Here is a 12,691-nt window from a genome sequence, read left to right as displayed (position 1 = left end):
GGTAATTAAGGCGGTCCAGTCGGATTGAGCCTGTGTAGGTTTATATCCAAGGAGTGACTGGGGTTATTGCTCATGTAATGCCACTTGGGGATGAGTGAGGCTAGTCATTCATCTTAAATGTCAGGATCAACTTGTCTAGCCCCGGGTTCCTGCGCTCCTTATGGGGTGACATAGGATTGGATGATGGATGGATGGGTTATGCTTCAAAGTATCACAACATTTTTCAGCTATTTGATGCTGTACATTGGTGGAATTGTCATCTCTCTCTCTCTCTCTCTCTCTCTCTCTCTCACACACACACACACACACACACACACACACACACACACACACACACACACACACACACACACACACACACACACACACACACACACACACACACACACACACACACACACACACACACACACACACACACACACACCATTATTTTTAGTATGCATATCCTCTTCCCATATACATAACAGGAAATTGTGATCATCTAAGCAGCATTTATGTCCATGTACTGAAACTTAATGAGAGAGATGGAGAAAATACTCTGCACAAAGTTATCCAGTGGCAAGAATTCTGTCAACTTTTTGTTATAAGCACACAGCCGTTGTTCAGGTACACTCTTTGTGGTGAAAAACTGTTAGATTCATCATCATCATCATCATCATTCGGACCTCCTTTCCTACCCAAGGGCAGGGTGAGGAGTGGCAATGTCCAGACAGCCCAAATTTGTGCAATCCAATGGGCCACGCTTCCATTCACTCATCATTCAAGCCCCCGGAATCCTGGCTTTATCGGATATGCCATAAAACATTCGCAATGTTTTGTAGCTTCACATAAACTCATCCGACTGAATCAGTCCAGATGCTGCCACGTTAAAAGGGGTGCCAAAATCTCTGATCCTGCACTTCTCCTCACAACATTCATCCAGCCAGCTCTATCTCATGTCAGTTCCCTAGCCTCTCTGACTTCCAAACCTCTCTTCCTCACACATCCACCATATCTCTCCACCTTCTCCTTGGCCTACCTCACCTCCTTCCTCCTTCAAATTTGCTCAGATATACTTTTTTCACCTCTCTATTGTTATCCATTCTCTCCACACGACCTCAGTACACCCTCTTTGATTCTGGTGTCCACCGACTTCCACACTCCACACCTTTCACGAATCACATTATTTCATATCCTATCCACCCTCTGTACTCCACATACATTCCTCAGCAGTCCCATCTCCACTGCTGTCACTCTTGACTTTTCATTTTCATGCCACACCATAGTCTCACATCCATATGTTAAAGTTGGCACTAACACTCCCTTATAAAAGCCTTGTGCAGCTGCAACACTCAAGCCTCTGTTTCTTATCAAGGCCTTCATTGCACCAGCTACTTTTCTTCCTTGAGCCACTCTACTTTCAACTTCCTTTGAACATTTTCCTCTCTCTTTATATCACTGTACCCAGGTATTTGAACTCTCTCACCAATTCCAGTCTCTCTCCATTCACAGTAACATCACACTGGGAGTCACCTTCTCTTTCAATTACCATTCATCATGATCATCATCATTAATGTATCTTAAATCTATTTCTCACAGGGCCAGAAACAGGAACAGGAAAACAAAACAGTATAAAAATTATCAACAAAGTACAGCACCTAGTGAAATGTGCCATACATCCACTCATCATCCAGGCCATCAAAATTCTCCACTCTGCCCCATATGCGTCTTCAGTCCTTTGTTCTTGGATGTTCAGCAACCCTGTTATAGCAGTCCCTAACTGGAATAAGATATTGGAATTTTGGAATGCCTTGTGTTCTAGTGCTTTAATTGTAAGGTGACATCTTTTGCTATTTTCTTTCTATTATCAGACAGTTTATTCAGAGTAAGAGTGGCTCCTTGTAATGTTGCGGTTAATGAAGGTTACATATAACCTCTCCATTTGAAAAGAAATTTCCGTAGTTAAATAAATCACACAGAGTTTTGGGGAATGAAACAAGAAAGACATCAAAATACCAAAGGGGTCAAATATGCCAGTCAAGGTGAGGTCAGATGTTAAGCTGAGGTTTAGATCTCCAAAAGGCAGTTAGACTGTTTCTTTTTATAATATGACTAGTATCACCAGTGATTTAAGTTACAGTCACTACTGTAGGTCCTTCACTGTAGTGACATACTGTATTATATTTTATTCTAACTGCCACCAGAAAATTTTGTTTAGCTTAGGATAGAGGTTAGGTATAGCATTCATTCATTCCAACATTACTAGAATGTTCCACAACGCAGAATAAAATCATCTGTTTGTGGCAAGAGTAAATTACAAAAGACTTAATCATTGTGAGGAGGTTAAAAAGTAGATAATACTATATGGGCCTGGTTAATGCTGCTATCTTTACAAGATAATCCTGTATGTTCATGACCAGACTGCTCTTGTTACCCCTTCTGACTTACCCATTTTTTATTCTTAGCTGAGATAATGTCAGGCTATACTTTTATTGCATTACCTGTTTGCCTATATGAATTTACAGCAATTAAAAATGAACATAATACAGTTGAGACAGTCATCCACCCATCTTCACATAAATGAGGAGTTAGTGGAGGTATGGTCCGTTTTTATTTGGCACTCTGATGCTGGTTCAATTACGTAGTTTCTTTTTTCATGTTTCTGGATCCCGAAATACCCATATGTGATAAAGGGAATAAGGTTATAGTGGTGGTAGATAATGATAATAACTACAGTACTAATGATGAATAGTGCAGGATAATACAATGGAATGCCGAAATACTGGGGTGCTAAAGTAAAGGAGGATTAATTTTACGAGACCTTTGGAGCTTTAAAACATCTAATGTTTAGTTTGGTAAATGGTAACTGATGGTGATAATTTAATCACCAGCACTCTTGCACCATCCATCGATTGCACCACCTCACTGTTGCATTTCCACACTATTGTACCACACATCTTTTTTTTGCACCACACACACTTTCTCACTGTAGCATAGCACCACATTCCCCAGCACCTGCCTTGTGGTCACTCTGTAAGTTGCATGGAACAATGGCAAAAACTTCTGACAGGTTCTTAATTTTCCTCTCAGTTCCAAAGGAAAAATACCTTTAGTACTGATGTGTAACTTCATGGTACTTAATTACACATAGCATAAATGAATTACAAGTAAGTACATAGTATTCCAAAATAATGTGATTGTAATTGAAGTAGCCAGTAATGAATTAAGAAACCACTGGAACATTGGTAGGTCAGAAAAATGGAATACCTGTTGTGGAAATCCAGAATTAAGGGAAGCCCTGACAACCCACCTTGAGGCTGATTAGTTGGCTGAGTGTAGAAAAGCGATCATAAGGTTCCATGTCCCACACTCTGAAGGTTTGACCTGTTTTGCATTTAGGTTCCATGTCCCACACTCTGAAGGTTTGACCTGTTTTGCATTTATAATCCACTGTCTGAACTCTGTTACAGTCAGTGCAAGGTGCTATTGTTGAGTCTCTTAAATGTTTGAGAATGTAGATTGGATAATATGATCAGCATTAGTTGTTTATTATTAGGCATTTTTATTACAGTTAATGTAGGTTGGTAGAACCCTTTCTTAACTAACATGGATCACAAGTTCCCGTAATATTTATGGTCACTTTTGGGCAAGGCTAGAACCAAAACGTAGGTCACAAGTTCCAGTACTATTTATGGTTACTATTGGGCATAGTTAGAACCAAGCTGTTATTGACAGACTTGGTTAGTTAGTGATTTAACCAGGGTTACATTAGGTTTTAGTACAGTGATCTAGCTTAAGCTACAGTAACATACTTAATTTTGGCATAGGTATGAGACTTTAGGAAAAATAAGATTAAGGTAGATTACCAAGGTAAACTGACAGGCATAATATTAGTGTTGGGATAAACTGTAGGTTAGGGTAGGGTAGAGTATTGAGGGGGCCCTGTTGTCATCCGCAGCATGGAGGGGCAGTGGGCGGGCACGGGAGGAGGGGCAGTGCTGGCAGCCTGGAGCTCATCCTGGGGCCTCTCATACAGAGTGCCCTCCAGTAAGTAGCTGGGTGGGACATGGGTGAGCTGAGGGGGCACAGCAGCTGTGGGTGGCCATAAGGTGGAGTGGTTGCGTCTGTGGCTGTACCTCCCCTCACATTAGGCACACACTACCGTGGGAAGACACACCCCAGTAATCTCTCAATTATTTTTGTAGATGCTGTGATAGGGTATGATACTGATGTGGTTGTACTTGGGCATATTGTTATGGCTAATAGCAAAAAACTGTATTTAGATTTTTAATATGTCGGCAATATTAGACTCTTAAATAATTGTTTTGGCATTAGTCAATTAAATAGCTTAATGTAACAAGAGCAGTATAAGATGTAAATTACTTTCTAGGATACCTACCATCTACTTCTGATGATAGAATTACTAGCATTTGGAAGTGAATGGTAAAAAAAAAGAAAAAAAAAAAAAAAAAATATCACTGGAAGGTGCAAATGTTATGACTTGGAGGGTATATTGTTGAGTTTTATATAACTGAGGCATGAATAATGTTGTTGAAACAGAAGACAAATGAAGTTTTTAGACATTTTGAGTGTCTACCCCATATTTACAAAGTCATTCCTAGGTTTTATGAAATAATTTGGATGCAACTAGAATAATATACACAAGATGCCATCATAGGAAAAGGGTTACTTGAGATAGCTTTTACCTCATGGGTATGAGAGGCTTCTAATTAAAAAATGTGTCTTTGTAACCCAGATACAGTACTATATTTAACCTGCAGACATGAGGGAGCTAAGTTATTCAGTATATTACAATGCAGTTCATAGATATTGCATCATTATTAGTGAAGTGAGGTACTATGGTACAGCCACACTCACATTACACTCCATAGCTGTGCTCTCACTGTTATTCAGCTGATATGTTGGTTGGAGAGAGAGCTCAGGGGAAGACTGTAAGGATTTCCAGCAACTTGTCACTCTCTGTTAACAAAATTAAGGCCTAAGGAGTCTAATGCGTCAGTCAGTCACAGGCTTTTGAGTTTCATAATGTACAATAACAGGTTGCTGAAACCTATATTTCAAATCAGTTAAGATGAAATTTATCTAATCTGGTTGGTTAATGAGATACAGTAGGCCTAAACTTTTGCACTTTGAGTGATTCACCCACATTACTTTGAAGGTCTTAACTATGCTTCACTTAGTTTCATGCCATAATATGTATGGCATCTGCTCCTTTGATATTTGTATATATACCTGTAATAGGTTTCATCACTCTTGCTCATGAAACAGAATGATAATGTTCATAAAATAGAATGAGCAGATTGTACACTGACCTTGGGTCTTATGTTTTTTCTCAAAGGATTGACTAGTAATTTTCCATGAGCAGTGCTTTTCCTCCCTAGTGAGCAGTACACTTGATTTTTTTTTTTTTTTTTCTTTTTTCTTTTTGCAAAGGCAGTGAGTGACAGAGTGACTGGAAGAGTTTTATGGCAAAGGTTGTAGTGGAATGTTTTAATTAACAGGCCCAGAAACTAACAATTGGGTTCATTATGTTCATCTTTGTAGCTAAGGAAATTACTAATTTGAATGATGTAAGGGGAGGGCAGTTTCTTTAAATGTACAGTATACCATAGACTCTATTGTGCTGAATGAGTTATCAAAGAAACTAAGGATTGTAATATTAAGTTAACCCCTTCACTTTAATAATGTCTTTCTTTTTGTAATTTATTTTTGCTACCTTCAAATTATTTTTATCAGTCTTCGAGAAACTAAATTGAAAAACTTTTATATAGCCTCTGTTGAACTTTCTCATAAGAGGTCTTTTCTCATTTGAATAAAATTGTTTGTTGGTAGCAAAAATGAAACAAAAAGATGTTATCATAGTGAAGGGATTAAGGTTGGGGATGCAGGAATACATATACTTGCAGTGGTTTATATTTTCAGACACTAACACTTACTGATGTGTGTAGCAAATACTGTATTAATGCTGTTTTTGTACTACTGGGAGATGCTGGAGTAACCCAGTTGTAAGACTGTATCTCTTTTATGGTTGAGAATAATTGTGTTTGTACTAATTTGTCAGTACTAAACCAGTAAGCATTATAACTTAACCTTGGGATAATCGGTGAATAGAACATAATCCAACCTAACATTATCAATCTGCTCTAGTATTGTAAATGCACATGATCAACTTGAACTTATTCATTCCTGACATGGTAACCTTACTCAACCAAAAACCATTTTTTCTAACTAACCATAGCTAATCTAATCTAATATCACCTAACCAAAGTTATATTGGACCATTAATATCTATGTCTAACCTCACCCATTTAATTTACTTAGATTTTCTAATTTGAAGTAAAACCATGTTTAACCTAATCTAACATAGCCTTGCATTAACTTTCTTACTCATTTCCCTCTTCACTCCCTTACTATATCATACAGTTAACCCACCTTACCTTACTCTTAACTCAGTTTTAACAATCAGTAATTAACTTTAAAGTTCCCTAACCTGATTTAAACTTATTCAGCTTAACACTTTTGCCCTACCTTACATTATCCTGCTGTAACGTGATTTGACTTTTTGATTTGAAATAATATCCCCATAATACCCTGTACTAACAGACAACCAAAGTTTGACCATAGACCTCTGACTAGACTGTGCTGTAAGACTGTCTGACTTTTCTTTGTATCATTGTTGTGCATACAGTTATACGCATTGGAACTGCATGTGGCATTGTTGCATGTGTGAATGTTAATTTACAGTATGTGTTGTGCATGGTTTGTTTGTTTATATATATATATATATATATATATATAGATAGATAGATAGATAGATATAGATATATACGCTAGCTGACATTATGGAAATGCTCATGTATGTTTTGCATGCCTTTTGTGTGATGTTTATTTCAGGTATAGTACTGTATTAATTTACACACACACACACACACACACACACACACACAGTATACTGTATGAGTCCATCCTTTTATGTAATAAGTATGTACTGTTGAATGCTCAGTCCCAGAGTACTTTATTTAGTATTTGTACCTGTAGGTACAATAGCATACTCAGGCAGTAGAGGTCCTTTTATAAGGAGAGGTGGGATTCTTCCATCACCAGTTGAGTCATTGTAAATACCATTCACTCATCTCCTTTCTTGTCCCACCATATAAGGATGGTGGACTGGAAGGGAAGGGCAACTTAAGCCTGCAGTCCACTGGGCTCATGTTCAGATGAGCCTGGAACCACAGCAACTACTGTGATAACAGCTTTTGATTAATAAGGCTGGTTAATCTCAAGATACACAAGAATGTCCTTGTTGTTTAAACCAGCCATATAAATCATGAGAGTTTGGTGTTTACAACTTCTTGGTACATTACAAAATGTTGCACCACAGTGATAGAAGTTCCCTTGTCGTGGCTCACTATATGACCTCTACTAAGCAGAGTTTTTATTTTTTACAAAAAGGGGTAAATGGGTGGAAGTGGAAGCATACTATTGGTCACCATTCTTGGTTAGTAGGCATGTCATTATCCTGTTTATTTTGGGTATATAATCTTGAAAGCTTACCTGTGATATTTGGCATTACTTGATAAGCTGTAACTTTCACAGTTGGTTGCTTTCCCAGTCTCCTTGGCCAGTTCCCTTTAACCCAGTTGCTTTTATTGGTGTCATCTTTTCATCAGGTTGGCTTCATAATTGTTTAAGCTGAAACACAACCAAAAGAACATGAAAAGGTGAAACTGTAATTATATTTCTGCATATGAAGAAGTTCTCAACCTTTTAATTCAAGCATATTATTTGATTTTTTTAGTAAAGTAAATAAACTTAGAAACATGTGAAGAAGTTCTCAGCCTTTTGTTTTAAGTTTATTTGATTTTTCAGTACAGTAAATAAACCTAGAAACATAAATTATGAACTTTCCATTGTTAGTGTTGGATTATTAATATAGTTTTAGCTCTTGAGAAAGCAACGGAATAATTTTAAAATCCCACCTTCAGTGCCCCAGTGTCTGTTTTCTGCTGGATCTATTAGTGGCATGTGCTATATGACCGTGAGTGGGAATATGGAGTTCGTCATTATGAAAATAGTGACCTGTAATGTATAATGATGGACTATTCCACTGTATCTATATCATGCATAGGACATGACTGTTCCATTCCTTAATTGGACACCATATCTGAGGGTAGAACAGCACACCAGTTAAGCTTCTCTCAGCTGAAGGATATTGATAGCATGGGAAAGTGAGAAGTAGCAGAGGTGATATAATACTGTACCATTTTTCTTACCTTTACAGTAAAAAAATTAAGACAAATGCCTTGCATCACTGGTCACCTTTTGCAGGTAGCCATTTATTAGATGATTTGTATTAAAATGCTGTAAAGGGATAATTCTCTCTCTCTCTCTCTCTAAGTTCAGTTTTACCGAGATCCTGTAATACTCGTAGTATGTTAAGTCTGATACAGTATATTCAGAATCATTATCATATTTTTTATATCCTTTTATTGGGTACTCATATTCTTGCCTTTTTTTGGTGTATTATAATTTTTCCTGTGTCAAGACTAGCTTTTGTTAACTGGCATATAAACCATGTTTTATTATGTATCTAACATATGTGTGAGAGGTTTAAGGGTGTGGGGCTTGTATTTTTACTATTTTTGCTTAAATTTTATTCTTACCATATAGCAGGCAGCATCAGATATTTTTTTCTGTCAGTCATAGTGAAGATCAGTATAATCATTTGCCAGAAGCAAGAATTAAACATAGACATTTAACCTGCACTGAATTGATTAAAGAAAGATAATATGATATTCATTAAGAGCTAGAGTTTCAAGAGGTAGACTGAAAAAGACATGAGATATGGTCATAAAGTGTGACCTCAGGGATAAGGGACTACTAGAGAGGTAGCTAGAGATTGAGCAGCATTGAGAGCTGTCTTTAGGGGACCGAGGCCAACACATGCAAGCATGTTGGAGCCTTTCTAAGTGAATGAACATTGATACTGTACTGTATACAGTATTGTTCTAACATTTTTGTGATTACTATGACTTGTGTGTTACAGAGTTACCCATGCACTAATGTAATATGGTACATATCCAAGAGGTGGATGGAGATTTCCCAGTTATAAAAATGCTGCCAGAGATGTATAATTGTCTCCTGTGGTTTAAATATTCTGGACCAGGGTAGCCCTGACTCGGGCCTTCTTGATCCCAAGAGTGGTAATATGGAATTAGCAGTTATTACTGTTTAGGAATATACAAACTCATAGCATTCCTTGTTAAAGATAGGTAAGGCAAATATGGAAATTTGTAGAGAAAGATAGTAGATAAGACTCTGTGAGACATTTTGCTAGCTGCCTGCAAAACATAAATGGCACTAGAATTCATTTACTAAAACTTTAACAATCTTGTCATGGGAAAACTTTAAGGGATATGCTTCAAATCTTGATCCATCATAGCTAGATGCTAGTTTCATGAAATTAAAGATAGTAAATGGGTGGCTACCATCAACTCTGGGAGGTATGACCATGAGAGTGGAATGATGTTATAAGCTTGGTAATGAGCCATACAGTCATACAGTCATTACTCTTTGGCAGGAAACATTCAGCCACCAGTACATGCATTCAAAGCTCAAGCTGAGATTCTGGCTTTGTAACAAATCTTGTTACACATCTTAGATTTCGTTTTTTCCCATTAGTGTCCAGCAACTGTTGGAATGTACAGTAGTTAGTTGTTTATGTCACTTGGTTTAGCTCCCAATCCATAGAAAACATCAGCTGCACCATGGTTAACCCCAGTATCAGGATTTCATTAACAGGAAATGAGGTATTTAAGTGCTTGCCAGATTATTATTATTATTATTATTTTTTATTTTATTTTTTTTTTTTAACCAACAGAGGAAGGAAAAACAAATGAGTAACACCAGATTACTGGCATCTTTCCTTCATAAAAAATCTGTAACACTTGGACTTGAACAGCTGTTGGTTTATAGTCTGGGGGGAAACAACTCTGGGGAAGCGAGTTCCAGAGAGATGCATTTTGAGGAATAAACGAATTCTGATAGGCAAAAGTTCTGGAATATGGGTGTGTGACATTCCAGTCATGAGCACCAGCTTGAAAATAGCAGCATCATATTCCTGCTTGAGGTGATGAAAGACACTCCACTTGTAGTTCTGCAGAGAGGCCATGAATGAGGGAGATTTTTAGGCCACACCTATTTTCTCAGGAACTATTAGTTGTTTCAAACCCCTTAAAGCTTTGTTGCAAAGGTTACATACGTCCACTATTATGTACTGTACACGTAAGTGCATGCACAGATTGGAGCTGTGATGTTGGGTATTTATTCACGTGATGCTTTTTTTTTTTTTTTTTCTCCAGAGTGCTATACACTCCAAAACCTAAGTCCTCTACCCAAGGTTAATGCCTTAGCCCTTATCGAAATAGGGGACACGGCATAAACTGTGTGTGTGTGTGTGTGTGTGTGTGTGTGTGTGTGTGTGTGTGTGTGTGTGTGTGTGTGTGTGCGCGCGCGCGCGTATGTTACAGCAAATACTTACAAAGCCAACGATGTCAGATTGGTGCTGATAAGAAGCAGTTTCTGGTGATCATTCAGCCAAGTAAATAAATAACCACTGCACAGTAGAGAAGGTTGGAAAGACAACAAACCATGAAAATGAAAACTTATTAATTTTTGGCATGTGTGAGGATGTTCAAAGAATATAGGCTTCCTGTAGATCCATCACTTTAGTCATTATTCCTGTGTTTTGTGTGGTAATAACTGCTCCTGTCCTGGGCCAGACACCAACAGCGATAATCTATAGATCCATCACTTTTGTATTGTTCCCAGGTTTTATGTGGTAATCATTGGTCCTTTCCATCATCAGACATCAACAGCGATAACGAATGACAACGTTGGTGTGCCTCTCGGCGTTTTCAGCTACTCCAGTACTGCCGGCAAGTCCTGTGAGATGGCCAGGCATCAGGGTCCCTCTGCCAGGCTCCATGGCAAGCAGCACCTTCCGTCAAATACGTTGGGTCCAAAGCCTGTTGGAAGTCCGTTGATATCTAGTGACTTTGTTTATAATGGGAAGGCAAGTGGCAGCCCAGCAGACTCAGCAAATCGTATGACTGATAGTTATTTTAATGGGTATGACAATAGGCACAGTTATCATGACTATATTAATGGACACATGAGAACCTTCGGCAATGGTCACACTAATGGGTTCACAGATACCCAGTCTAGGGATCTTCACAACACCTCCCTTAATGATACCAGTGAAAGCGATAGTAAAAACAGTCGGAATGTGTCCTTTACTTGCGATGATGTGCCACAGAGGAACAGCAAAAATGGCATTAATATCAGCATGAACAAGGTAGAGAGAAATGACATGAATGGTGAAAACCTGAAAAGTAAAGGAAAGCCTGGAGCAGATGAAATTAGCACTGAACTGTGATAGTGGTTGTTGTGTATACAATATAAGTGTTTGTTTACTGCATTAGTGACCTGCTCACAGACATTGAACGTGAGGAGCTGAAATTTAGCTTGTAGGAAATGTTACTTTTATATTAAAACACCATAGTACACAATAAATGTCTAATTAACAAGAAAATTAATTATCCAGATATTTGGTAAGCCTACCAAATTTCCATTTATTATTGTTCTGTGTTACTTCTTTCAGTAATTCCTGTTATGCAGTAAGAAAAAAATCTTGGATGTAGTAAGTGCAAATGTCTGAGTATTGTATCTTTGTTTCATGCAGCATGAAAGGCCTCTGGACCAATTCTCTGGGTAGTTGGAATTGTGTTGTGTGTGTAGGGGGGGTGGGGAGGCACAGCAAACAAGAACCCCTGGTTGATGATACAGTAGGCTCCTCCATATTCATGACTTGCTGTTTTCTGGCCCAACTATTCATGGGTTAATACTGGTAATCCATCACAAAATATGCGTTTAAAAAATAGATCATGTTGTCTGGTGATGTTTAGGAGTATTGCAAGGGGTAATTAGGCAATCACATAATTTAGAAATACAGTATATGCAATGGCCATTTTAGGGGGGGTGCCAATAATTTGTAGATTTTCACCAAATGCAGGAAAGTTTGTAAAGTACAAGTATCATCCACAAATGTGGGGACCTGCTGTTAGTATGGTATCTGGCACATCAGCAGTATCACGGCCTTTCACTCACATTAGAAGAGTCACAATTGACGTGTACAGTAAGACCCCTTTATTATAATCTCTATCAGTTGTTAACAGGGTGTTGTTGTTGTGACCTCAATCTCCCACATGAACTTGATGGACAGGCAAAATCCACCTGTTTCAACTGGGAGTTGCCTTGAAATTATGTTCTCTGTGTTGTGAGAGCAAGATGCATGAGGAAATGTCATGTGATGTGGGGAGGCTGTGTTAGTGGGAAGACATAGTGGATTGGTTTTGGGTAGTATTTTGTGTTGTTATCTAGATAAAGAGTAATGACCACATCTTGGTGTTCCTAAGTGAACTCTCTGTAGTGTTGCCATCACTCTTCTGTACTTCAGTACTAACACAAAAAACAGCTTACAGACCCTGTCCCTATTGTGTTGCTGACTGCAGACTGACATCTTATCCATCTGTAATTTACTTTTAGCCAGCCCACAGAAGTTGTAGTTTCAGTTTACATTTCACTTGTTAAGCATTATAGAGTATCTGTATAAAAATCAGTTTTGTCA

The 12,691-nt window shown here is 38.1% G+C and overlaps 1 protein-coding gene across 1 annotated transcript in view; it reads left to right on the top strand.

Moving 5' to 3' along the window:
• The window catches only part of LOC145401919 (uncharacterized), a 492,294-nt gene extending 480,854 nt beyond the window's left edge, over positions 1-11,440 (top strand). Inside the window, exon 25 of the mRNA XM_080274025.1 lies at positions 10,871-11,440. Within this exon, the coding sequence (XP_080130151.1) occupies positions 10,871-11,440 (570 nt within the window). The remainder of the gene's footprint in view (positions 1-10,870) is intronic.
• The last annotated feature ends 1,251 nt before the right edge of the window (positions 11,441-12,691 follow it).

This window comes from Coenobita brevimanus, chromosome 57, assembly GCF_032717465.1.
Source record: "Coenobita brevimanus isolate Jiangsu-jjx chromosome 57, ASM3271746v2, whole genome shotgun sequence".
NCBI lineage: Eukaryota > Metazoa > Arthropoda > Malacostraca > Decapoda > Coenobitidae > Coenobita > Coenobita brevimanus.
This window is presented reverse-complemented; position numbering and strand designations above follow the sequence as displayed.